Consider the following 27,467-nt stretch of genomic DNA (forward strand, 5'->3'; position numbering starts at 1 on the left):
CTTTATCACGTTTAATCTACCACTGCGTTAGCCACATACCTTCGCAGCTCGTAGACGCCATCGATGATCGCGTTGCAGCGACTGCGGTTTCGCTCGCGTTCAGCTTTTTTTTTTTTTTTTTAATCCGCGAGCGCTGGCCGTGTACTTGATTTCAAAGCTGACCACCCTAATCAGAAACGCTCTTTAACGACTTGTCGCCGCATTCAATGCAGCACAAACGTGTTGCGAACGCGCTGCCAAGTCAAGGAGCGTTTCTGAATAGTGGGATCAGTCGTCTGTTACAATCTACGATTGCATCTGTCGCGGTATGTCAGCGGCGTAGGGAACACGCGGAGCGCTCGACGATGACAGACGCTTTCCGCATCGGCTCCGTCAACGATCATCGATTATTGAGGTTCTTCACGTGAGTGACGAAAAAGCCTAGCCTCATCGTCACCACCAAGTTGCCTGTTTCTACTGGATATCACCCGCGTCAAGGTGGGTCGCATTTTAGACAACTTCTGCATGTTTTATCTCCGCGCCGACGTGACGCGGCACTTTACCTAGCCCCGTTAGGCCTAGCTCCGCAAAGTCCGGGTTTCCCCGGCGCGATAACGGCCGCCACCAAGGCTACGGTCTATGACTCGGACCTCAAGTTTAGACGATAGAGACCACCTACTCTGACCAAGCCATGCCCTCGGAGAACGAGTATTAGGCTGACATGGTGAAACTCTGGGAACAGAAGCAATCACAGGCCGCGGCTGCGCCCAAGGGCAATACGTCGCGCGCTGTCGCCCAGCGAAAAGCGGTCACCTAGGCCTCATCCTCGCGCCCCTCTACAGACGGTGTGCACTATGGCTGGCTCCTTCCTCGCCGATGCGCCAAGTGGCGAACTCACCATACCCCTCGTCTTTGCCGTGACGACTACATCGTCGTGTTGAAGACTCGATTTGATTGACATGTGGGGTTTAACATCCCAAAACCACCACATGATTATGAGAGACGCCGCAGTGGAGAGCTCCAGAAATTTCAACCAGCTGGGGTTCTGAGCACACGTGTCTACAGCATTTTCACCGCCGTCGAAATTGCAGCTGCTGCAGCCGGGATTCGTTCCCGCGATCTGCGGGTCAGTAGCCGAGTACCTCAGCCGCTAGACCACCGCGGCGGAGCCGTGCTGAACTTGCGCTCCTTTCGAGCTCAAATCCGTCTGACCGTGCCGGCGACGCGATTGGTGCATACTTCGGAGAACACTCGTCCAGCACATTCTCTTGCGCAATGTGTCACCTCGCTGTCTATGGTGCATCTTGTGGATGTGGTTATTCATTTGCTGTGCGAGACCAGCAGCTGCCATTTCAAGGCCGCAAGGCACTATCGTGGCAGTCGACGAACTCGGTGGCTCTACTGCAGCGGTGATAACCTCCAAAGGCACGATGACGATGGCATGCCTCTAACATGGCTCATACCCACTCAGGCGGATTAGCCAAGCTTCATCGGCTTACACCGACGTCACTGAAATCACACGACATTTTCGATGTCATATTAATATTATAAAGACATCCCATGCAGGTTTCTTCATTATTCGCGCACAGAGATGTTCCTGCCACGTCATTTTCACATAGAAGCAACTTGTTTGTCATCGAACAAGCCATCATGGAGCACCAATTTCCTTAAGAAACTGCGTTCATGACGTCACGTACTAGCCATTATAATATATGGCTTTACTTTCTACATATCTGGAAAGGAAAGGCGTCTTTGTGCTGACTCAATGTTCGGGTTTTTCCCCCATCTGTCCACACAAGACATCCATCCTCAACTCCAACAGGACATCACTGTATTTAATGATACTATGCGCCACACTGACAAAACCATCTTGGCATGCTCCGCTTGGTTCAAACGAGCACTGGATCTTTCCACTGCAGTGCCACTTCAATCGCGGCTTTGGGAGTACACAACTATTAAGCCGAGTTGCAGGAGACCCATCGCAACAACCACCCATAGAGTTTCCTAAAATAAAGGAGCTATGACACAAAATTTCAGACGAGAGATGTGGCACTAATTCGATTGCTTGATATGCGAGTTTTTTTAGGAAAGTATGAATCATGTCTGTCACATAGAAGTTATTCTATTTTGAGTGCAAGGAGCATCCAAGGCTCATCGGGGTCTTTTCGGCCATGACACATCAACAGTATTTTGACATGTTCAGCAAGCTCCTGGGCCACGCCACAGATGCCAAGTGACAAACTGGTGGCGATGGCGTCGAGGATTTCAGTGTTGTCATCGTGGTGTTTACATGCGGTACCGTATTGGCCACGAGATCAAGCAGAGTCGCCGCCTGGCAGCAACTGGCAGAAGAGCGAAGTGTGGATTGCTCCGTGCTTCGTTTGCTAGCCACGTCGAGTTTCTATGTGTGCGTACGTCATGCACGTTTTCAAAGTGTAGTTTGTCCAGTCATGCCAGCACGGGTGTAACTGTTTGTACGTATGCCTGAAACGACGTACAAAAGCATTTGGTCTTGCTCAGCTGCTAATGCATTGCAATAAGATCGGCGAGTGCAACTTTCCAGAGTGCTGTTTATTGTCGTCGTACCCTCTTATTCACCAGAATAATTTCAGAGTGGGTGCCGCTTTTTGTTTCAAGCACATAGCAAATGAGTACTATTAATAGCGACTCTATCGTAAAAAAAAAAAGGGCTCTAGGCCATGCACTTGCGCGCTGTTGGAAGGTGCACAACTACAGCACTGTAGTTTATCGATCATGCAAGGCGCCTTGGTTGTGTTTATCTGGACGTGGTGCCACTACATAGAAATATTACTATCACATAAACCAAGACACATTAGTACTTAAACTGCACTTAAAACAGAGTTACTGTGCGCAACTGTGTGCTTAGATTTAAAAATGCTTTGAAGAGCCCAGACGTTGAAAATTGATTCAGACGGCATGCCTTATATGTAATGTGTGATTTCACTGAAAATTTAGTTTTTTACATAGTCTTCATCATTTTGTGCGGCATTGTTAGTGGCCGACGGAAAGCAGTGGTCATTCTTTGCCTGAACAAAAAATTCATGTCCGAATAACCAGGCGTTTCGTAGCACTGTCATGCACGTAATGTATCGACAAAAGCTTTCTGCTGAACTCTTACATAAGATATTTACTGGTGCAAAAGCATGTGCGTACACGTGGTAAACGTAGTGTAGTACAAAACGCCGTCTGCCGCTAACCTTTCCTGACTAGACTTATCGACTGTCCCACATTTCACGCTGAACAGAATGAGCGAAAAAAAAAATCATATGCATATACGGTGCGAACGGTGGTACTGAAATAATCGCACAGATATGCGGGCTTTATACGATCTTCATTTTTTTTGTAGTTTGCAGATGACAAAGATGTAAATAAGATTTTCAGTCACGCTGCAGGAGTGCGTAACAGGCAGTACACAAGCTAACCAAATGCAGACATTACAACAAAGACGTGATTTAGTGCGAAAGCGTGTGAAGAGAGACGCCACAAGGGAATCGCCACTAGGGGATTGACAACTACGCGTTGACGCAAAGAATGCGACATGACAAGTTGATGTCACTGCCCCTATAACTAGAGGAGACTTTGGCGTTGCGATCCTTCAGCAACCACAGGAATTATGGGTATGACATGGATTTGCCTAGTCTTTGTGCTTGCAGGCGGTGAACGCACCTGTGGGTTCGCTTATTGCCGCGTTTTGGTTTTGTTTCGAATAAAAAAAACAAACATTTTTGAACTGCGTGAGCTTATTTGAAATGGTGATCCTAGAAGGTGAAGATGGTAAAGCGTAACTGCTTAACATTTGCGGTTGTGTCATGACAAAGCAGCTTTAAGCCATGCAAAGCCAGAAGGAATGTAAAGTGCAAAGACTAGGCAAATTCATGTACTACCCATAATTCCCATGCTCGCTGAAGTGCCAGGTGTTGCAGCTCTCCTAGATACTAGTGCCAGAATTCCCTTCAGTGTACATATAGGAAACTACGCAACCACCTGTCTCAGACGGTTCCTGAGCCTTGCCTTCAGGACAGCTTTTCATTGAACCCAATCTCTACCCCACCCGATGCCTCTGTTCCTGAGCTGTAGCAACAAAAGCTTTGGGTCAGGTCTTTTCTTTCTAACATCTTTTCTTTGTAACATAGATCCCAGTCAACTCACAGGCAAACTGCCAAAACACAACTTCTCTATACTCAGTACTCCAACACCCCTTGCAATTTCTCTATACTCGATACTCCAACACCCCTGGCGTCTTCTATGTAGATGTCTCGGAACATTTTACGGCTGCAGTAATCTTCGAGGGTTACCACAGTGACTGCCTGTTTTGTCACTCACCTGATGCAACTCGGGCTTTGGGTTCGTACTTTTCTCGATAAATGTTTTTCCACCATCAAATCGGCAGAGTTTGTGGAAAGAAGCACTGTTTGACTGGGTGAGCATTGAATGCGGGCATGTGCTTTAGGAGTTCTGTCAGTTTCGTCCTCACTATGCGCGATTCTGTCAGAGTGACCACAGCCTTGATGGTCGCGCGCTTTCTTCCGAAACTTCCAGCTCACGTTGCTCTCGGCCACTGCTTGACGGTTTGATTCCAAAGTTTGCATCACCCGGCGCGACGCACCAAAGCGTTCGGAACATCCAAATTTTGGCCCGCTGAATGCTGTGAAATTAAACTAAGGAATTTCACAAACTCGTGTCACCAAGATTCTACTACAAATTTACATCAATGTCTCGTAATTACTTTGAATTTTAATGCCATAGCCAGAGAGTTCCACGAAAAGCCTGGATCAGATCGAGTTGGATTTTCGCCAATGCGGCCAGATCATGCACAGAAATTTCTATTTACAGGATATTTTCAAGCCAACCGCATAAACATAAACATAAGGAATGGTCAAACCAGGGAGTCTCTTGAAAAATCAGAGACTTGGCAGGTATGTATAAGCCATGAAGAACCAACTACGGCACACCGGCGATTGGAGTGGTTAATGCACAACTTGGCGCAAGATAGTTATGGATGCACCAGCTGTAGTACGCCCACTTATTTTAACAACATCAAGGCAAAGGATGAAACATTTTAAGCATCGGCATCTCTTAGGAGCTATGTTATGAAACTCGGGTGCACAGAAGGCAGGTGCCGTGTCTCGTACACAGTCCCTGCAGTGAGAATCACCAAAATATGGCATAAATTCACTAATGAAGAGGGTTACCCTGAGTGTTCAGCACAAAGTCAGATGCACAGTACAATAAAATAATTTTCCTGCCTGTGCAGGAAAATTTCATCAGCTATGTCAGTAAATTCAAAGTTACAACGGCTATTATAAATTTGAAACATAACAATCATTTCAGCTGACTATCAGCCACTGATAATTCCATTCCCCTTATTGCAATATTCTCTACCTTCAATATTGCAATGCTAAGCTCAATGTCTCGAGGTGAACCCTGGCTGCAGTGACCTTACTTCTAAAGGCATCATTGTAAAATATTCAAGCATTATAGGTGTGCTGTAAATAATATCGTGGTCAAAATTAATCCCAAGTTCCCGCTATGGCGCACACCTCATGACTGGCTTGAGATCTTAGCCTGTCATACTACAGTTTCCTTTCTCTTTTTTTTTTTTTCTAAACTTCGGGTTCTGCGATTAAGGAGACTTAACAGACGAAATCTACTACAAATGCAGAACAGCGCACTCACTACCACACAATCTAGCTTTTACTTGCCAGTGGACACAACAACAGGATATACAAGAACCCTAATGTGCTGCACAGTTATAATCCAAACCAGATTACCTACTAAAAAACATGTCCAGGTATATTCACATATAAGCATGACGTTAATATTTTTGTGCCATATTCAAAACAGCTTACGGAGTCTGCGAGCAAGCACTTATCTCTGGCATAGCGTATGTACTGTTTCCTTAACCCTTTCGCTACGAACCCATAGGCCATCGGACACGGAGTTCCGATAGTTTCAAATCTCCCGCAAAATTTGAAAACTCGCGTTTTACGGACATGTAGCGCCATCTAGCCTAAGCCTGGGCAACCCACTTTTCATTTTCACCTTTCTTGGCTTACATTTCGCCCGCTGAGCCGCGCCCTCGTGTGCAGTTTGAATGGAATCCAGTTTTATTTTACGTGAGAATGGCCGCCACTCCCCATCACCCGCTGCGACAGCCGATTGCTGTTGCAAGCACTTCGGCCGCTTCTACCGACGATTTTTTCGATCCGAGTAGTGCAGACAACTCGAGTGACGATTTTGAAGTTTCAGAGTCGAGTTCCGACGATGACACTTCAGACCAGACGCCTCAGACTTCCACAAGTACTACCAAGTAAGTATCGTTTTTGACTTCGCACTGCTTATGAAGGAAAAACGCACTTGATATTTGACGATAATGGTATCCTTTCCTTGCTTAGGGTCTCAACAACGTACGGCAAGGATGTTTTGCCAAATCCAGCACGCCGTATGAAGTTTTCACCCGTAAGACAGCCTGGTGCCCACCTTGCAGCAGCGCTACGGAGTGACGTGCGTCGCTTCTCAAGGGCGCTTGATTTTTTTCTTTTGTTTTTCACAACGGAAGTGCTCCAGGCGTTATGTGACAACACTAACAAGTACGCCTGGATGCGTATTTTGGACCGGCAAACCTACGCTCGCCGGGACGGCTCCTGGGAAGAGGTAATGCCACTGGAGATGCTGAGGTTTATCGGACTTATCATCTACATGGGGGTTGTTGATGTACTACGGCTCCACATGTACTGGCGGACGACGGGGATATTTTCAAGCCTTCTCCCACCAAATATTATGAGACGGGACGGATTCTTCGCACTTTTAGCTTTCCTGAGCGTAGGGGACCCGGAAGATCTTGCGGCTGCAGCATCTGATGGGAAAACTTGGAGGGTGTCATGGCTCCTACGACACATAAATCTGCAGTCACAAAATTTGTTTCAACCACAGTGCAACCTTGCCGTGGATGAACGCATGGTAAAATCGAAAGCGAGGTCAGGAATCAGGCAGTACATTCGGGACAAAGTGATGAAATTTGGATATAAGCTGTGGGTGCTGGCAGATTCGAATACCGGCTATACAATATATTTTTTTGTGTACACTGGAAAATGCGAGGTGTCTGGACCCCATGGATTAGCGTTTGACGTTGTGACTCGGCTTTGCACAGAGTATCTTCATCAGGGATATAAAATTTTTATGGATAACCTTTATACGTCGGCAAAATTATTCGAACACCTCCTTGAGCACAAGACGCTTGCCTGTGGGACCACTCGCAAAGATCGTCGGGGCTTCCCAAAAGAATTGAAGGATGCTACGTGGGGACGTTCGCTGGATTCGGGAAGGCAACATCCTTTTCATGGAATGGAAGGATCGACGTTCTATGTGTCTGATGAGCACGATGCACACAGCAAATAAACATGTTGCTGCTAAAAGGAGAGAGAAAAGGGGGAGCCAGTGGGTTGTGAATACCATAAAGAAGCCCCTCCTTGTTCATGAGTATAACACCGGAATGCTCGGCGTGGACAAGTCTGACCAAATAATTGCCACGTACAACGTACTCAGAAAGTGTGTACGATGGTGGAAAACATTATTTTTTCATGCTGTGGACATTGCGTGCGTAAATAGTTTTATTTTATTTCAGGAGCGCCAAAAAGAGAATCCAAATGTCGAAGAACTATTCAGAAACAGGAACTTTGACCAATTGGCGTTCAGAGAAGAATTGATTCACCAGATATTTCAATACAATGAAGTTTCTCAAGGACACGCCCCTTTCTCACCCCCCTTCTCCCCTCTAGATCCTGTTCGGCACCAGCCAAAAAGAATGGAAAAGAGAAGAAACTGCAAGCTTTGCTACGAAAAAACGAAAACACAAAACAGAACGAACGTATTCTGCTCGACCTGTAATATTTACCTTTGCTTCCTGCCTTCACGAGACTGTTTTGCCGAGTGGCACAGTCGTCGGGGCCAGTAGGTTGATGGGCCAAAAAAAATTGTTGATGTGCTGCACTGAATTTGTGTTTATCTAGAATGATAGCTAAGAGAACAAGTAATAATTTGTATATTTCAGATTTCTCAAAATAATTTTTTTGCTCTCTACATTCACCAACTTGTGAAGTGCTTGTACAACTTTTTGTATGTTTTTGTTATTTAACAATTAAATTTTCCAATTTTATAAGTTTCATACCAAAGTGTTTTATATGTATAAAAGGCCGAATCAATAAGCTACCATTTCATATATTACAATGCTACATGTTCCTTTTTTGTCAAGAGTAATAAAATTTTTACTCACAAAATAAGTGCAAAATAAGCACAAAATAAGTGCCGTTTTAAGCACAAAATAAGTGCCGTTTTTCCGCCGTAGCGAAAGAGTTAATCTGCAGCCAAAGCAAAGCGGAAGTTATCTTGCGATCCAGAGTCTCACGCAAAACTCACAACTGCTGCGGCACCACCAGCAGGCAAATGCATAAAAGCACAACAGTGAAAAAAAAATCAAGTTCTGTTCCACCACATCAATTTTTGCAGGGCAACTTGTACTACTGCACGAAATCATCTTTGGATCAATCACTGGAGCACACCACTTAACCCCATGACTCTGTCATTGGAACAAAACTTGGTCCTAAAATAAACAGAAAAATTCGCTCCAACTCTGCTATCAGAGTTGAATATAACGTACACATGACATCATCACACAGTGATGACAATCCAGTTAATACACCAGCTGTGCAACAAGAGTCACTGTTTTAGCAGACATGCGCTATTTGCCTCGAGATCTTGGAGTGGCGCCCTCTCACGTGTGACGTCAGTTTGTGGACTCCGCTCTCAACCTCGCTGCAGCAGCCACTGCTCCTGTACATGGATCGTCTGCTTCAGGCAGGAACTTTGTCGAACGAACAGCCTCATGAGGGTCAACAAACCCCCACAATGAATACTTTCAAGTGCAATTATGAATTTGTTCAATTGACCAAGGTTGTGCAATTATGCAGCCCAATCGACAGGGCCGAGAAACCTCCTAGATGGCCGATAAGTATGCCAATGCTGCCGACCGCATTACTGGTGAGAAAGTGTAACTATTTCTCGCTCGTCATCTGCAGTTTTCGCCATGCGATACAAATTTGTTCGGTTGTTTCCAAATTCCGATGAGCGTGCCGTTCTCTAGCATCTACAAGCATGTAGATACAGCAAGCAAAATGTCGCGATGTCTCATCAACAGCGCGGTGGTCAACACAGGCCACGTTGTTGAATGAGCACAGCCGATGCCTTCGGTGGAGATCGTATTACCATCGTAGCTCTGGTCCTGAAAACACGTAGACTTGCGAACCCACCACTCAACGTCCCCGTGGCAATGAAGTGCTGCGCAATGGTACTGCTCTGTGGCTCAGTGTGCTTCGCCCGCCTGTAAAAAGGACGTTAGCTTCACAATATTGCTAAGGAGAAGGGCACACCTGCCTTTTTCCTTAGGATATTTTTTTTCTGCAGTGCAACAATAGTGACAGTGAACTTGAGGATATGTGTGAGAATTGCTGATTTCTGCCACTCTGGCATTCGCAAACACGTGGAATAATTACTGCCGAGCAGCTGTTTAAATTGCTGCTTCGGTAGTCAATCTCCCGTTCATGGCATCTACTAGAAATACAAAGCGGCATCAAATTACCAAATTTGAGATAATCATGCTTGGATTACAGATATGATAAAGCTGTAGTTTCAGATGTCCTGCGCTGCTCAGCTGCGCTCACGAGGCGCGCTTACCCGAGGCGATTTGAAGGCCACGTCGTCGGCTCCCCGTCTAGGGGCCTTCGCGGTAGGTTTTGGGACGGCACCTCACCTGGTGTAAGTCACCTACGCCTGTAGTCTGCGGGCAATGAATGGTTAAAATACTGGTGAGGCGCTGAAACACGGTTTAAAGCTTATTTAAAAGTGTAGCATAGAATGGGTATAGCAAAAGTCGCTGTCAGCGAAGAGCTTTCTGCACACGGTCAGCGAAGGCGTGGGGCGCTTTCCCTCTGCGAGTTTTACTATCCACTTCTTCTTCAGCTTAGAGTCCTTGGGAGAGTTGTGAAAGCTAACACCCTTTTCACACGAGGATGATCACATAGAGGCACAGAGCAGTACTCCACCATTGCGCAACACTCGCCGTCGAGACAAGCAGCCGTAATTTCAAAAAACAAAGCCTTGTGCTATTAAAATGAGCGTTAAAAGCAGACACCCACAGTCGTTAGATCAGCGCCGGCAGCCACCACACACAAAATAACCAATTGAACTGCGTCTTCGCCGGGTTTTACCACAACGGTGGTTGCTACATGGCACCGCGCCTCGAAAACGCACGAATGCTCTAACTGACGTCATACAAGAGCAGTTTGTACAGCCGCCATCGGTCGCACACAAGGCCAATAGCTGGATAATAAAAAAGAATTAAAATCAAGCGCACAATGCCACCCCTTTTTGCTTAATTGGTTTACCAAGAACTAGGTCTAAATTATTATGCATGTACTAATAATCTCCCAGCACTTCAGTCATGTGTTCTCTTAACCTACGTCTCATTTTTGTGTTGTTTGCTCAGTACTTCTTCATGACAACCGCAACTGCTACTTGAAGGTAACCTTGTATTCCATAATTTTTGCTAAAGTGAGCAATTTATCAGATCAAAGTTTCCACGTTGAATGCCTAAGCAGCGCATGTCATGTGCTTCTTTAAAGGGACCACTTAAGGCAAATAACAATTTATGTCAGAGTGAAAAGTCAATGTAGGACATATAAGATGGCAATATTATCAACAGCAGTGCCCTACTTACCAAGGAATTAAGCTAAATGTATCACACGACATATGCCACGAGTGGGACATTTTGGAAATGATACCGATCACACCAGAGTATCAGACTACAATAAATCACTAGTAAGCAAACTAGATGCGTGCATAAAATGATGCTTGTCCGTTTCTGTTTGATTAGAGAAATGGAGCAAGTGGTTTAAAAGTTGCGTTTTTGCCTGGTTTAGGACAGATAGGTGGTGCCGTCTAGTAAAGCCCACTTAAACCAAGCAAGCGAAAATTGTTCAATGGCCATTGTTGCTGCTGTCGCTCTTGGTACTTTCGCCCTGCTGCTATTAGTGTTGGCGGCCGTGAGTAACGGCGGGCAACATTAGGCACACCAACAGTGACGTCAGAAAGACCGCTTTCAGGCAAGTGATTGACTGGCAAGATAAGAAAAAACAGTGGAAACAATTTTCCGCTGATTTGTTTTTTCTTTAGAACCACCAAAACAAGTTTCATAGTGTTTTGTGAGAACTAAAAAAGAGGAGGTCAACAATTTTGTTGATTAGCCAGTTAACGGTGAACAGGCGGGGTTCGAAAAAAATCACAGCATATCCACAGAGTGAATGATGATGAGTGGGGTGAAGTATCCGTTCGTGCTTGCGCCTGTCCATGCTTCTGTCTGTCCGTGCGTCCGTCGGTTCGTGCATCTGTTCTTCCAATCGTTCTTGCTTCCATCCATTTGACCATCTGTCTGTCCGTGCTTCCGTTCATCCGCTCGTTCTTGCTGCCATCCGCCCGTCCGTCTGCGTGTCTGCCTGGCTCTGTGTCTGTCTGTCCGTCTGTCTGTCCGTACGTACGTCACTCACTCTAGCACATTGTCCATGCCCCACTTTCCATAGAAGATGTCTTTATACATTCCTACAAAGAATAAGATCAGTGAGTTCTACGAAAATACACTCGCGTTGTTCCACTTTGAAACATACCTTATTCCTGGCACAAAGTTTTGATGGGGAAAAACTACTCGGTATTCAGGGCTTCGACTGCACAAGGGATAGCTTGTCTGGTTTTATTTACGATGAAAATGTTACAGCATCTAACAATTACAACGCTAAAAGCGCGCGACCCGAATATTCTACAACACGCGTTGTGTTCTGCAACCCTTGCCTGGCAGCTCGACAATATTGTGGACCACAGTAAAGGGCTGCTTCCTCAGCGTCTCAACTAAACGCCATGACAGTCGTAGTACAGGTTCCTCACACCTCCTTTTACGTATTTGAAAAATCTCGATTTGCTTACGTTGTTGGAGCTCTTGGAACGTGAGGCAGAAATCCGTCGTCACGGAGAACATCAGCGCATCGCACGTGCTACATTCTTGTCAACAAAACATCAACTGGCGCTCTCTGTTCTCTTATTTACAAATTAGAATCAAGAGCATGTCCCTTTGCCACTAAATTCAGCAAAACAAGCTCACATTATGCGTGCATTTTGAACAGGAGTGGTTTTTTTCCTTGGGTCTACAATATTGTTGATCTGCGGGTTAAAGGATTAAAGTGTGCTAATGTGATAAAGACCGCTAAACTGTGATTTTATTTCGAAATAAGCACTTCCTTGGTAAAAATGTAGCACTACAAGGTTTCTGGACCGCAATAACATTGACTTAATACTGGCCTTTAGTGTCCCTTTAATAGCTGTACCTTTTAAGAATGGGTGATAATTTGGGCAGCAATTAAAAAAAGTACTGAAACACATTTCTTACGCAAATGGTATATGTCTGGCTTTCAAAGCCATGTCAAAAGAAGCGTGCAGTTATTTGACGACACAAGAAATTGAAAACAATGCCAAACGATGCACGCTCACTTCCATTTCAGTGCACCCGACCTACTACACAGAATAACGGGCCATACAACCACTCAATCATACTAAAACATTCCAACAGGATGCACTGCATTACAAATCATTCAAGCGGGCGAGCGGGCAGCGCCGACATCATGTCTCGCGCATCCCGCTTCTGCATTTCGCAGGCTTTGGTTACGCTGCTACTGCTGCCGTTTTCACCGACGATACTCACTGCAACGGACAATCCAGTCCCGCTGCCACCGCTGAGCCAACCTTCGGACGACCGTAATCAAGAACATGGCTTTTTCTTCGCTTGGCCTGACATGGTACGCCGGGATTCCGGCGCAGCACCATCCTCGGTGACGTCGCCAGTTCCAGCGGCCTACTTAAACAGCTGCTGGCACGACTACCGCTTCAGTGGGCAAGCGGGCAGCGCCGACATCATGTCTTACGCATCCCGCTTCTGCATTTCGCATGTGTGTAAATGGTTTTCGCTACATGCTAAGCGAAGTGATAACCGCTATTTACTGCTGCTTCCTTGCCCACACGTATTATGTGGAACGTTTTCTGAGTGCTTTTCTATGATCCTTATTTTGCTGTGTTCTGGTGATGTCGAGACAAATCCCGGGCCGCGTAATACCCGTTCCCAGGCCTTTATTGACCTAGAGGACTTACCCGATTATCCTACACAGCATACAGATATTCTTTTCCGCCTTCTCAAGGAGGTTCATGCCCAGCAGATAGAATCGGCAAAGAACCACGCGGAGCTAATAGCAGACATAAAAGCCATAAAAACTGGGCAGAAAAGCATTGAAACAAAAGTTGGTGCTATTCAGAAGAGGTTAGACGCCGTAGAAGAAAAAATTAAAACATTTGATCACATGAATGAAGATATCGTGCACCTTCAGAGTTCCGTCGAAACATTAACATCTCAACAAGATACCCTGCAATCACGCGTTGATGATCTGGAGGACAGGTCGCGACGCAATAACATCATTCTACGAGGTATACCGGACAACCGCGAAACGTGGGAGGAAACCGAGGTGCACGTAAGGGAAGTCTTGGGTGACGTTTTAGACCCGTTACCCGAGACTGCAATTGAGCGTGCGCATCGCTTGGGGCAATATCATCCAGGTAAATGTCGCCCAATTATTGTGCGATTCTCGAACTTTAAGACTAAAAACAAACTACTCTCCGTGCGCAAAAAACTGATGGAAAAAGACGTCTCAGTAAGCGAGGACTTTTCGCCTACCACGCGTCACGCAAGAAAGAAATTGTACGAATTTGCCAAGACTCACACAGACGATTTCCAGATTCGGTACAACAAGCTCGTAATGAACAAAAAACACTATATCTACAATTCTGTAACTGATACCGTGAGTGCAACCGCTACCCCTGTAGCGCCGGTAAAACACCAAGGGAGTGCTGCGCATTCGTCTAGCGCATAGGGGGGCGTGAGGGGCGGTGGTCGCCACATTCCTTGCGTATCAGTTCTCTTCACCAACATTCCCAGTGTGATTAACAAATGCGATTCCTTAGCTTCTGCCATAGATACGACTTGCGCCGATGTTGTCGTATTAACGGAAACTTGGCTACACTCGCAGGTACAAAACAACGAAATTTTTCAAACCACTCGTAACTTCACAATTTATCGCTGCGACCGAAATAACCGTCAAGGGGGCGGTGTTCTTTTGGCAATTTCGGAAGACCTCAAATCCCACTGTATTCATATCCCAAGCAACTTAGAAATTTTATGGGCCATCATTGAACTTGGTTATCAGAAAATAATCGTGGGCGTTTGCTATCGTCCCCCTGATCACACTTCCGACTTCATAAGTGACCTTCATGACATAACACATACAGTTTCTTCTCGTTATCCTAGCCTGCCTTTATTTTTATTGGGTGATTTCAACATTCCTAATATTAATTGGGCTACCGAGCCACCTACCGTACTTCCACTATCAACATTAGCCAAAGAATTCGTCGACCTGTGCTCTGTATTTTCTTTCTCTCAAGTAGTTCATGAACCGACAAGAACAACATTTTCAACCGCCAATACCCTTGACCTCGTACTAACAACCAGTCCTGACGTTGTTTCGAACATTACCTACGCACCGGGCCTAAGTGATCATTCTTTATTGTCGTTCAACATTAAGCTCCCGCGTCCGAAGCCGCTTAAGAGCACCAAAATAATTCGCGATTATAATAAAGCAAGTTTTGAAGGCATTAACAATGACCTGTGCAATTTTCTTGACACTTTTCTGGAGGGTTTCGATGAACGCACTGTCCAAACTAATTGGAATCTGTTTATACGTAAGGTAGATGAACTGACCAACAAATACATCCCCGTCCGCTCTATCACTACAAACTTACACGCCCCCTGGTTTAATAACCACATTAAACGGCTATCCAACAAAAAGAAGCGTCTATACAGATTAGCAAAGCGTTCTAACAACGCTGCCCGATGGAATGCCTACAAATTAGCATCTGCTGAGTACATCAGAGTCATCCAATCTGCTAAAGACACATTTATCAATACCACTCTTCCATCCATGCTATCCAACGATCCTAAAAAGTTTTGGCGCATCATAAACCCAAGTAGTGAACAAACGATAACCCTTATCAATGGCTCTGGAGACGCTGTAGCCCCTGAGCAGTGCGCTTCATCTCTCAACATCTCTTTCACTGGCAATTTCTGTCGCACTATTAATGTTCCTCTGCCACCTAAGATATGCTATAACTACCCAATCATGTTCCCAATTATGATAGATTCTGTTGGTGTAGAAAACATAATTAAGTCCCTCAAACTTTCGTCCGCCCCGGGCTGCACCTGATTACCACCAAGTTCCTTAAAGGTACCTGTGCCTACTCATCCATTATTCTTACTAAAATTTTTCAACAGTCTCTTCACGAAGGCGTATTACCAATCGAATGGAAGATTGGCAAAATTGTGCCATTTCACAAGTCCGGTGACAAGGATTCCCCATTAAACTATCGACCCATCTCACTTACTAGCATTCCATGCAAAATACTGGAGCACGTTTTGTACTCTAACCTTGCAACCTTCCTTGAGTCTAGTCGTTTTTTACGCGTCACCAACATGGCTTTAGAAAAACATTCTCGTGCGAAATCCAGCTTGTAGCCTTTACACACAAATTAAACGTTGCTCTCGACCAAACTAGCTCTGCCGACTGCATATTCATAGATTTCTCCAAAGCTTTTGATAAAGTCTGTCACAACTTGCTGTTGAACAAATTAAATGAACTTAATATAGATCCCAGGCTTCTAACATGGCTCGAATGTTTTCTAAAAAATCGTTCTCAATTTGTTTCAGTTAATAATGTAAGCTCTGAACCAAGTGCCGTTCATTCCGGCGTACCACAAGGCTCCGTACTAGGCCCACTGCTCTTCCTTATATACACTAATGATTTACCGTCCTGCATTACCTCCAATATTCATTTATTTGCGGATGACTGCGTATCTTCCGAGAGGTAACTTGTGATGGCGATATTACCTCTCTTCAACATGATCTTAACTCCATTTCTATTTGGTGTAAAACATGGCTCATGGAATTAAACAATAAGAAATTCCAATTTTTACATGTTTCGAGAGCGAACCATCAACTTCCAAACTATTACCTTGATAACACACCTCTTCAATCCGTGACAAACTATAAATACCTTGGGGTGCATATAACAACTGATCTGACCTGGACTGTTCACTGTAATTACGTCATTAAAAATGCTAACCGAATGTTAGGTTACCTCCGCCGCAACTTTTCAACGGCCTCTTCTTTCTTGAAACTTCTTCTTTACACTACACTAATACGACCTAAACTTGAATATTCCGCTGCAGTATGGGATCCTAGTCATGCCAACCTAATACACTCTCTTGAAATGGTACAGAATAACTCAATTCGTTTTATACTTTCTAATTACAACAGGACAGCTAGCATAACAGCCATGAAATCTAGCCTCAACTTACCTTCACTTTCATCCCGTCGTAAAATGTTTCGTCTCCACTTGTTTCACAAGCTGTTTCATCACACATCGCTGCGGGACGGTCTTATCTTGCCTCCTAGTTATATCTCACCCCGGCTGGATCATTCCCATAAGGTCGGGTTGCCTTCTTGCAGGACTCGCGCCTTTTCTCAGTCTTTCATACTTCGCACCTCTGAGGACTGGAACCGCCTTCCCGCATCAGCGGCAACCATTGTAAATCACCTTCATTTCAAAAGTGTCTTAGCTAGTTATGTGTAATTACAGCCAACAAAGTATTGTATTACCCGATGCTGTGTTGTTCCTGTACAGTATTTATTTTCTTGTCGTTTTTTCTGTCTTGATGTAATTCTCATCATTCCCGCATTTTTGTTTGCTATAAAGCCTGTTAGCTAACCTGTATAATTAAGATCTTCTGCTCGATGTAAGATTCGCCGCTGCATTTGTAAAAATGTTTGTCTTTTCTTTCGCAACCACTACCCCCTCTGTGATGCCGTTTGGCCCTGAGGGTATTGCAAATAAAATAAAAAAATAAAAAAACCCTTTCAAAGATGCAGGAAAACTGACAAGCTGCCTTCACTTGAATGAACCCATGAGTATTATTATTCCCATATTATTTATTATTATTCCCATATTATTTTACAGCGAAAACTGTTATGAAATCAGAACACGCATGCCGCCGCAGTTGTCCGCCGCTGCCGCCGCCGGTATCCGTAACCAGTATCGCAAAAAAGAAAAATACTCAGTAAATAAAAAACACCAATACACATCGGAATTCGAAAGGTCCACTGCATGCCAGCCCAGTATCGTACCACTGAGCCACGCCAGTGCTCGGAAACAGTTTCTGAACTGGTCTTAGGGAGGCTTGATGTCAGGAAAGGAATCTCGTTAATATGAGTAATGAAGTGTTTTAGAACAACCAGCCATCACACAATGCGAATTGCATAACGAGTGAGTCATCTAATGATCTAACCAATTAGAAAATACTTGTTTGTGATCACCTATTAACTGCAGCACATACCACTTCAGGAATAATTTTCATCGTCGTCAGTCATTGCATCAAAAAATTGCACAAGATTCCTAGCAAGTGTGTAGTGGATACCACGCTTCTCCGAAGAATGACGAAGGATAACAAAGTGAATGATCGCCTACTACACAAAAAGGATTATTTATGGTGTAGTGCGTACCTAGCAAGTGTGCTTGTAGCAGTTTACCAAAGAGTATTCACGTGCTCGTTAGACGGAAGAAAAAAGGAAGGTCAGTGTTGTTCGAGAAATGGTGGTGCTGGTAGTTTTGGTTGTTAAGAATCGGGTAGCTTGATATCTCGACGTTAACAGCAAGGCTCTATTCACACACAAAAACAAAGTGCAAGAGCAGACGCGCGACGTCATCTTCCTCGGAAAACACCAGAGACTGCCGCTCGTGATGCTGGCTTCTTCCTCCTTTTGTGTTTACGGCTAATAACCGTGACAATATCTTTTGAGTCCATTTGTATCTGTTATCTTGTGTTAGTTTACTTTCGGGTATCATCAAGGGAACGCAGCAATGTCCAGGAATTCTTCTGGGCAAGGCAGTTTGGCATGGACATCCTCTCTTCGATCAGATGAGATTTCCCTCAATCTCTTTCTACACAACAGCGCTGCAGCATTCCCGTTGCACTGGTGCCCTTGGGTAGTGGATCAATCCGGTTGAACAATCCTAAGGCAATTTAGGAGCAGCTTTGGGCGATAACTTCTGAGTACAAAAGCGTCACTGAGGTACGACAGCTTGGCCACGGAGGTATCGTGTGCCGATCACCAGACAAAGATTGTGTAGCGGATCTTCTGAAATGCTCATCATTTGCCTCTATCCCGGTGAGTGCATATATATCACCCCATCTTGCATGCACCAACGGAGTTGTGCGTGGAATTGACTCACAACTAAGTCCATCTGAAACGCTTGAGAAACTCTCCTTGGCTAGGGTAATAGCTATCTACCAGTGCAATCGAGTAGTAGACAAGGTAAAGGTAGCCACCGAGTCAGTCATCGCAACTTTTGCCGGAACATCGTGCCCATCTAAAATAAAAGCTTGGCCACTAATCTTCAGGGTGGAACCATTAGCATCGAGTCTCCTGCAATGCAAAAATTGTTAGCATTTTGGCCATAGTGCTGGTGGGTGTAAATCTGGAATGCGGTGTTGCATTTGTGGTGAGGGTCACTCACATGCTGATTGCAAGGTTCAAGCTGAAAAGTGCTGCCTCTGTAAGTGTGCTCATAAAGCAAATTATTCCAGTTGTCTTACTTCTTTTCAAGAGAAGCAACTGTTGGAAGTAATAGACAGGCGACGATGCTCAAGGAGAGAAGCAATGACAGTTATCAAGGAAAGGACACAAGGGTATGCTGGGATTGCCAATCGACAAAATGCAATGGCAGATGCTAGCTTTGCCGAAACAATTGAGGCCGCAGTAGAAAAGGCAGTATCAAAAGCATTGGACAGGTTATTTACCAGCCTCTCAGAATGTTTGTATGAGATAACGAGTGCTCAATTAACTCAGCAGCTTCTCAGACAAGTTCTACACTGACATCTCAGCAGAAGGCAGGATGCAGCACGAGAGATGATAGGGTGCTCCTAGAAGACACCGGGTGGTTAATAAGCCTACAGAGAGAGATCACCTCCTTACTATAGATCTGAGTGTCAACACTGATGTAAAAATCAATTCGCATGCCCAGAAACATAGCCGATCTCCCTTAAACTCTTCTCTTGAGTCGTCACAGACAGAAGAAAAAAAGGCTCCGTCTAGCAAGGTCGTAAAGGCCAGCATACTAGAGAAGGTTGTTTCAACTGTTAGTATATCCCACCATTGAGCCGCTAAAAGTCTTACAGCGGAATTGTTGTTCTATTTTTGTAGCGTCCACAAATTTATCTTGTCTCATTGTTGAAAAAAAAAAACGATATAATATTGCTACAAGAAATTTGGTTAGTTTCAGATCAGTATTTTCATTTTAAAAATTATAGATCATTTCGTTTAGATCGATTGTCAAGAGGAGGTGGGTTACTTACTTTGGTCTCTACCAGATTTCGCCACAAGGCAAAAATAATGCTTCAGCTTCTGTCACCAGAGTACGAAATTTTAGTAATTTCTTTGAGTCTTCCTTCATGTAGAACATTTCACATAGCAAATATATATTATCCGTCAGGGGTTAATGCCACAAACTCTTTGGATAGAGTAATTTCTATTAGCGGTAATAATGTCCTATTGGCGGGAGACTTAAACTCCCATCACATAACTTGGGGTTTAAGGACAGACTCGTGCGGTACTCAATTATGGGACTGGTCTCAGGGTAATAGTCTCACTTGTCATAACTCGGGTATCCTTTCTGATATCAGAGGGATGTCATCCTCATCTTTACGACTTTTTCAGGATCAGGCCTTGGCATCTCATCTTGGTCGACTGTTGACACTGCGACTAATAGCGATCACATTCCAGTTACATTTGACATTGTATGCCCACTAATACCTGTTCCTACTAGAAAACTTACATGCATAAATTACAGTATTTTTAAAAGGAGCTTGCGAGGCTTCATGGAGTCTCTGTCTGAAGCAACGGTAAAGCAAAAAGCATTGAGCATTTGTTCAGTTATACAGGAGTCGCGTAGCAAAACAAAATTTGAGGTTCAATCAGTTGAACAAACACCTGTGTCGCGATGGTGGAATGATAACTGTGCTCGGGATTTCAGGCGTAGAAAAGCTGCCTGGAAGAAGCTATTACACAATCAGTGTCCAAAAAACTGGTAAGGAATTCATTGCAGGTACTTTTAAACGCACAGTGGCTAGAGCAAAGGCAGAGTATGATGAAAGGCATTTTGAATTTCTTTCAAAATCAAATAACAAAAGAGCTCTATTTGGATATCTGAGACATAAACGAATTCCTCAAGCAGTAAATCCTGAATCTATAGTTTTATCATCTCAGGAACTGAAGCAATCATTGAAAAGCATAACTCAAGGTTTGGAAAAGCGATTTTCGACTAATGTTTACCCCTCTTTATTGATTGATTTGTGGGGTTTAACGTCCCAAAACCACCATTTGATTATGAGAGACGCCGTAGTGGAGGGCTCCGGAAATTTTGACCACCTGGGGTTCTTTAACGTGCACCCTTACCCCCCTTCAGTAATCGCGCGATCAAGAGACAGTTCACCGAAATATCGATAAACGAAGTGGCAGAGATTATGAGAAAACTTCCAATGGTGGCTCCAGGCCCAGTTGAAGCCACTTCAGCAATGCTGAAAATTTTATTCAATGAGTCACGGGAGGATGTACTTAATGTGATTAATTATTCGATAAGAGAAGCTTGGATTCCATCTGAATGGAAAACCATACCTGTTCTAAAAAAACCAGGTGAAAGTTACGTTTTAGACAATATCAGGCCAATTGCACTAACCTCCAATTTTGTCAAAATAATAGAGAGAGTAGTGTATGTTCGCATATGTCAACAGAGGAAGGGTTTTTCGCCCATGTCAAATTGGATTCGGGCAGGGATGTTCCATATGGCAAGCGCACATCGACCTAGAGAGTCGCATACATCTGGCGCAGCATCAAGGGCAATACACAGCTCTAGTTACCCTGGACATAGAAAAAAGTATGATAGCGTCAAACATAGTGTACTAGTCAGTCATCTAAGAGCAATCAATTTGCCGAATTATTTAGATGCCGGGATAACAGAATTTTTAGAAAATAGAACATCTTACTGTTCACAAAATGGTGTTTCGACAAGTTCTTATAAACAGGCAAAAGGAGTACTGCAGGGCGTTGTTCTGTCTCCGGTACTATTCAATATTTTAATAAGCTCAATCCCATGCAATGAGAATGTTCAGACGTACGTATATGCTGACGATATCGCGTTGTTTTCGTCAGCTCATGACATTCACGCTCTCTGTCAAAACCTCCATATGTACTTATCTGAAATAGAGCACTGGCTCGACGTTAAACCATGCTATTTAAAGCATTGCCAATGAAGACCTTGCTAATAATACAGGTCAGCCACAAGCCCTACAGTTTGTCCAGATTTGCATCGCTAGCACAAGTCACTCACATTTCTTTATCCCACAAAGAGAAAAAAAAAACACAAGAGGCTAAGTGACAGTTTATGCTCTCAGTAGCACTTACCAGTAGACGCGGCAAAATGGGTGGCAATGGCAGCGATCGAAGTAGCTGACACCACGGAATTCGCCGTCGACACAGTCGCCACGGAATTCGCCGTGGACATTGTCGTAAGGGACGAAGATGACAGCATGCCGGCGACAACCGTCGTGGTAACCACGGCTGCCGCCATCGCTGCAGCGGCCGTAGTCACCGCAGCGGCTGAGGAGACCGTCGCTGCTGCTAGTAATGCACTCGGAGGCCGCGTGTCTAGCAACCGGGCGGGATCCTCCTCGTCCTCACTGTCAAGTGCATGAGCCCGCAGCATCGCGAGCAGCTGCGGCGTGGGCCGCCGCTTCCATGCAATGTAGTCCATCATGTTTCCCCCATTCTGGAGAAAAAACAACTCCGTCAGGTGTTCCACATAGCGTTTCTTGTTGCGAAGGATCGCCCGGCACCGGTGCTCATAGACCCGCTGCCGCATGGCAGCCACTTCCTCGTTGGCTGGCGGCCGCACCTCCAGCTTGATGCGCTTGGCCGCACGAGGCAACTCGACGCCTACCAGCTGGAGGAGGCCGCCAGGTCTAGTGGGACTGGACACTGCTGTGCCACTCGTAGATGCCGTGGGGGAGGACACAGGGAGAGGAGGAGGGGGCAGGGGGGGCACAGGTAGCACATTAGTAGTACTCTGTTTGGGGGGCACTGCAAACTGTGGGGGCAACGCACTCAACGACGACACGGTCGGCGACCGCTGAGGAGTTCGAGGAGGCGAGGGGCTGGCCATCACGCCACTACTGTACGAGAGCAGGCGCTGCTGTTCGTCCTGTGTCAAGGTATCCATGACGATGGCCTGCTGTTGGGCAGGAGGCTGCGTGGTGGCCAGCAATGCAGCCGGGCTGGTGGCAGAGAGACGGCTGGACGAACTCGGCAGTCCCAACCCCGTGGTCGTCAACCGGCTGGTTGTAGGGGTGGACGACGGAGAGGAGTAGTTCTGCTGGCTCGCAGCCGCCAAAATGCGCACCAGGTTCTGTGAGGTGGCGGCAGCTGCCACAGCAACACCAGGACTTGTCACTGCACAAGAGCAAACAGAGGTGATAGCACTAAACAATGGGGATCTAGAAAAAAAAACTAGAAATATGGACCTGTGATGGCATGAACCAGCCGTGTGTGCACAAATACCATTTGGATAACGAAATTCCTCCTTACACACAACTAATAAAACATAAATCCAAATTTTGGACTAACACGTCTTTGAAGCACTCTGCAAAGACAAGTCATGCTTTCCCCCTTTTATGTGACCACTCTTTGTAATAACATAACAATTAGAGGGCAGATTTTAATCAATACTAAGGATAACAATGCAAAATACTGTATGCATGTATATACAAGCGAGTAGATACATATCATGTAGACAGTGCTCATTTCAATGAGGGTCTACACTATAAGGCAGAATACAAAATACCTGTTAACCAACTGCCTGACAATATCAATCCATCAGATCCAAGATGGGGGAGGAAGACTTTAGTAACAACATACAGGACAAGCATAAGCGTGCCAACAACGCGTAAACAGATCAACACCCATCCTAAGCCCTCTGTCCCCTTCTCTCAAGTATATTAACCCCTGTAATTAAAAATTGTGGTGTCTCTAAATGAGTCACGCACTCAGAACACATGAACACAGTCGACACGTTCGGACGAAACCAAACAAACAGATTTATTCAATTATTTTTACATTGACGATATCGTCAGTCGAATCAAATGCATCACTAGTGATCAACTCGCTAAACACAACCTTATAGAATATTCCAATGCACTCAATCAGCATAACAAACAAGGTAACATGAAGGCGGCATACCCAATGCTCGACTCACCACGAGGGGCCCATGTGAAATGGTCCCCACCGCCGTCCCCACAGGCCCGCCGCAGCCGACGACCATTAACACCAATCGCCACACGTGAAAAAGAGACTCCAATCTTTTCAGTCTGGCCACCTATCCTCTCCGCCAGGCGTCTTAACTGGCGCTACCACGCTAACCATGATGATTATGATAGTGAACTCTCGCGAGCACTGCGCTCAGCAGCTGTTAACACTAAACGTGGCTTATCCACGAGACACGTGTCCCCTACTAGACGCAAACAAGCTTACAGGGGTGATAGCACCCCCACAAATTCTAGTACGTGCTTGCACACAACATTCCAACTCTACGCAGGAAAGCTGATGGCAGCGCCAACCCTTCAACGATCATTGCACCAACTCTATACAGGAAAGCTAATGGCAACGCCAACCCTTCAATGATCATTGCACCAACTTACGCAGGAAAGCTGATGGCAACATCAACCCTTCAACGATCATTGCACTTCACTGAGACACCACAGCCATTCTTGAAGCAGACAAACTTCTTCGGCAGCACTGGGGTTAGCTCAGCATAGGAGCAGCGTCACGTCAAGGACCATTTGACCGGATTCACACAACCGTCGGATGCTTCATCAGCACTGTTATGGTAGTGCTAAACAGCACTCGTAAGTTTTTCATAAATAATGGTACGCTGATGACATCAACCGATGTCCGTAATGACACCAGCCTCACATTTTTTCAAGAGAATAAGGCATAAACTGGTGTAACACCGATGCTGATGCCGTGACGGTAATTTGACAGAGCATTTGATGGTGACAGAGCATTTGATGGCTAAGTGAATCCTTTTTTTTTTAATACAGGAGTGGACTTTTATAACTTACTAAAGTTACTCACTCATGTCAACTTTTCTCTCTCTCTCTTCTTCATTTTTTTTTTCTTTAATAACAGCACCCTAAAGTTTGAACGAAAGGAGATCAATGAGAATTTCCGGAAAGATGGGCTAGTTGGTTTGACTGCATAGTGAGAAATTTTGTGCACACCCAACGAGGACCCAACGAAAAAATACACAAGGACAGCGCTAGCGCTACTGTACTTTTCATTTGTAGTGGCTTTGGGTGGCGTACACAAAATTTTCCACTACGCAAAGGAATGCCATTCCGACAGCAAAGTTAAAGCGACATTTTTTGAGGAAACGGGAGGCCTACCAGAAACCTGTGCCGGAATGGTGATGTTCTCGATATGGCCTCCTATGGACACTGTAGTCGGAGCCAAATAGTGCTGATAGGAGGAGGTGGGCGACCCAGTTAGGGACACATCCGAGCTGGTCACCACGGCCACCGTGGTGGCCACCTCGTGGGCCGAGGCCTCCGCAGATGAGACCATGCCGCGCACCTGCGTTGAGCCACAACCACCCCGTCACGCACAACAAGTGCACCTCTCGCAGAACACCCGAGTGTTGCAGGCTGGAAGACCACAGCATTTTCTCGGCTAGTTCACTACGTGTACATATTTAGTCCCGCAAGCCTAACGTCAAATTCCAAGCGGGCTAAAACAGAGTGTACGTGGACTTCCTCAGACGTTTTGTGGCTCTAGTTCATAACACCACACTTGAGAATAATTCACTCATGTAAGAACCACAAAGGCAAGGAATCAGACCACAGGGAACATGCCATGGAAGCACTTCTGATGATGAGCCCAGACTAGCCAACAGCTATAAGCAACATTCACAGACCTCTGATAGTCGCTGGCACCATTGTCAAATGGCAAATCAAGACATTAAAGGCCATGATTTTGTTCGCGGGCACCTGAAAATCATCATGGGTGTCGTGCACACAGTTGTGTATGCAATCATTAAACAGGAAAGAAAATCAGTTTTGACAATAAATTTCAGGTGCTGGCACTTTCAGATTGGGCCTGAACGGGATGCGTGATAAGGATGAGAGGCACGAGAGAGAATGAGGGGATGCTTTCACAGCACTTTCTTCTAATTTCACAGCAAATTTTGCTCCAATGATACTCTGTTCAGATGGTTTGAAGACACTAATTTAGACTTCAAATAACTTCTTTGCAAGATATGTGTGCAATTATTAAAGGGCTAGGCCAACTGTTAATTGAAGAAACAAATCTACATCTTTACAGCAGCATGGAAGTTAGTTCCAAAAGGAGACGCAAACCATTCTCATCGTGGCGGTCAGTTGAAATGTAAGTGTGTAAAATTCAAGGAATGATGTGTCAATGTGTTCACTGACGTAAGAACCTAATATGCCCAACTCCACCCAGCTTCCAGCTCCTGTGAAGCCACTGACCACAGAGCCCATTTCTCAACAGGACCTGACAGAGTAGAAAGTTCACAATAACGGTCCCATGGCAATTGGCATATGAACGGCTGCCATATCAACTACAGAAAACCAATGCTCCACTTGTTTCTCACACCATTCAATTACATGCAATCACAAAAATGCTTGACCTTAATTTTTCTGTAGCATTTATGTTTCGTGCAATGATATGAATAGAATGATGGATTACTAAATTCTCCCTATAGATTTTATATATTCATGCTTTGTATTCTTGCTTAAACCATATCGTATAAGCCATTTTTATGCATTTCTATCTTAAACCATGGTATCTTTATGTACTTCTATACTCCAACTTATGTATGTAATAAATTACGTTACTGCACCTGCTTAAGTTTTTGCAATTCTGTATATTTCTGCGCATCACAATTGCCACTAATACAGGTAACTACCTCGTGAAGCTACTAATTTTAGCAGCTTTTATGCAGTGCTCCTTCCTTTACAGTCAAGGAATATTAATTTCATTTGGTTAGATTGCAGCTGCATCAGTGTAAAATCCCAGCCCATGGTTGGTACCTGAGGGGCCCTGGAGTGAGCGAGGAGGTCCCCTGAAGCCTGGGTGGCCTGCAGGAGACTGGCGACGGCGGGGGTAGTCGACTGTAAAGACTCATGGTCAGTGCCCGGCTGCTCTCCATTGGACTCCCCACCAACTTCGATCATGGCCCCGACCCCCAGGGAGGCGCCACCGAGTTACGCTGCACCACAACAAAAGACAAAAGGAAATATTAGGATACACAACCAAGACAGAAAGAAATGAGCTTCAACACTTACAGACACTGGGGTAAGCCGATGTGATCCAGAGGCATGTTATAACGGGAATTAGAGGTTAATATTGACCACCCGAGGTTCTTACCAATGTACACGAGTTTTTTTCCCATTTAACACCTTCCAGCAATAATGCCTGAGTGGCACGATTCCAACCCTCCAGCAACGATGCCTGAATGCAAGAATTCCAACCCCCATCCTTGAGTAGAACATGTTAGCCACTGAGTTATCACAGTAGATAAAGCTTCAACACTTGCCCCAGAGCATTTTTATGAAGACTACTTAAATTACGCACAAATAATCCCACTGCAGTGTCAAGAGCTATTATGGCACTAGAATGCTGACCCAAAGGTCAGCAGGATCACACCCCAGCCACAGCAGCCGTATTTTGACCCAAAGGTCAGCAGGATCAAGTCCCAGCCACAGCAGCCGTATTCGAATGCCGTATTCCGATGGAGGCAAAGTGCTAGAGACCCGTGCACTTCAATTTCGGTATACCCTAAAAAACCCCAGACGGTGGAAATTTCGGAAGCCCTCCACCACGATGTCTCTCTTACTCGTATTGTGATCTCCTCGAGACGCAAAACCCAAGTAATTTATCATTACACACAGATAGCAATTCAAAGGCAAAAGTTCAGGGGAAGGCACAGGCTGTCATTATTATTACACACAAATAAAAATTCAAAGGTAAAAGTTCTGGGGAAGAATGGGCTTGAAACGATGAGACGTCAGGCACCGGAGCCAATTTTCAACCCATCTCCATCAAGGGTGATGGTAAGGGGATTCATCACGAAGTGAAGACCTCTTGT

At 45.1% G+C, this 27,467-nt stretch overlaps 1 protein-coding gene and 1 long non-coding RNA gene across 7 annotated transcripts in view; one reads left to right on the forward strand and one right to left on the reverse strand.

Annotated features, from left to right (window-relative positions):
* Positions 1-26,553, reverse strand: part of dom (domino helicase) — a 182,152-nt gene extending 155,599 nt beyond the window's left edge. For all 6 annotated transcript variants that reach the window (XM_075889020.1, XM_075889019.1, XM_075889017.1 and 3 more), the window contains exons 1-3: positions 26,410-26,553; positions 24,745-24,931; positions 21,710-22,753 (exon numbers count right to left, since the gene is read on the reverse strand). In XM_075889020.1, coding sequence (XP_075745135.1) covers positions 21,710-22,753; positions 24,745-24,931; positions 26,410-26,553 — 1,375 coding nt within the window. The remainder of the gene's footprint in view (positions 1-21,709; positions 22,754-24,744; positions 24,932-26,409) is intronic.
* LOC142803620 (uncharacterized) lies at positions 337-26,915 on the forward strand. Its single transcript, XR_012894196.1, has 2 exons — positions 337-477; positions 26,367-26,915. It is a non-coding gene; the product is annotated as an uncharacterized LOC142803620 (long non-coding RNA).
* Positions 26,916-27,467: the final 552 nt, after the last annotated feature.

Source organism: Rhipicephalus microplus, chromosome 3, assembly GCF_043290135.1.
Source record: "Rhipicephalus microplus isolate Deutch F79 chromosome 3, USDA_Rmic, whole genome shotgun sequence".
Classification (NCBI taxonomy): domain Eukaryota; kingdom Metazoa; phylum Arthropoda; class Arachnida; order Ixodida; family Ixodidae; genus Rhipicephalus; species Rhipicephalus microplus.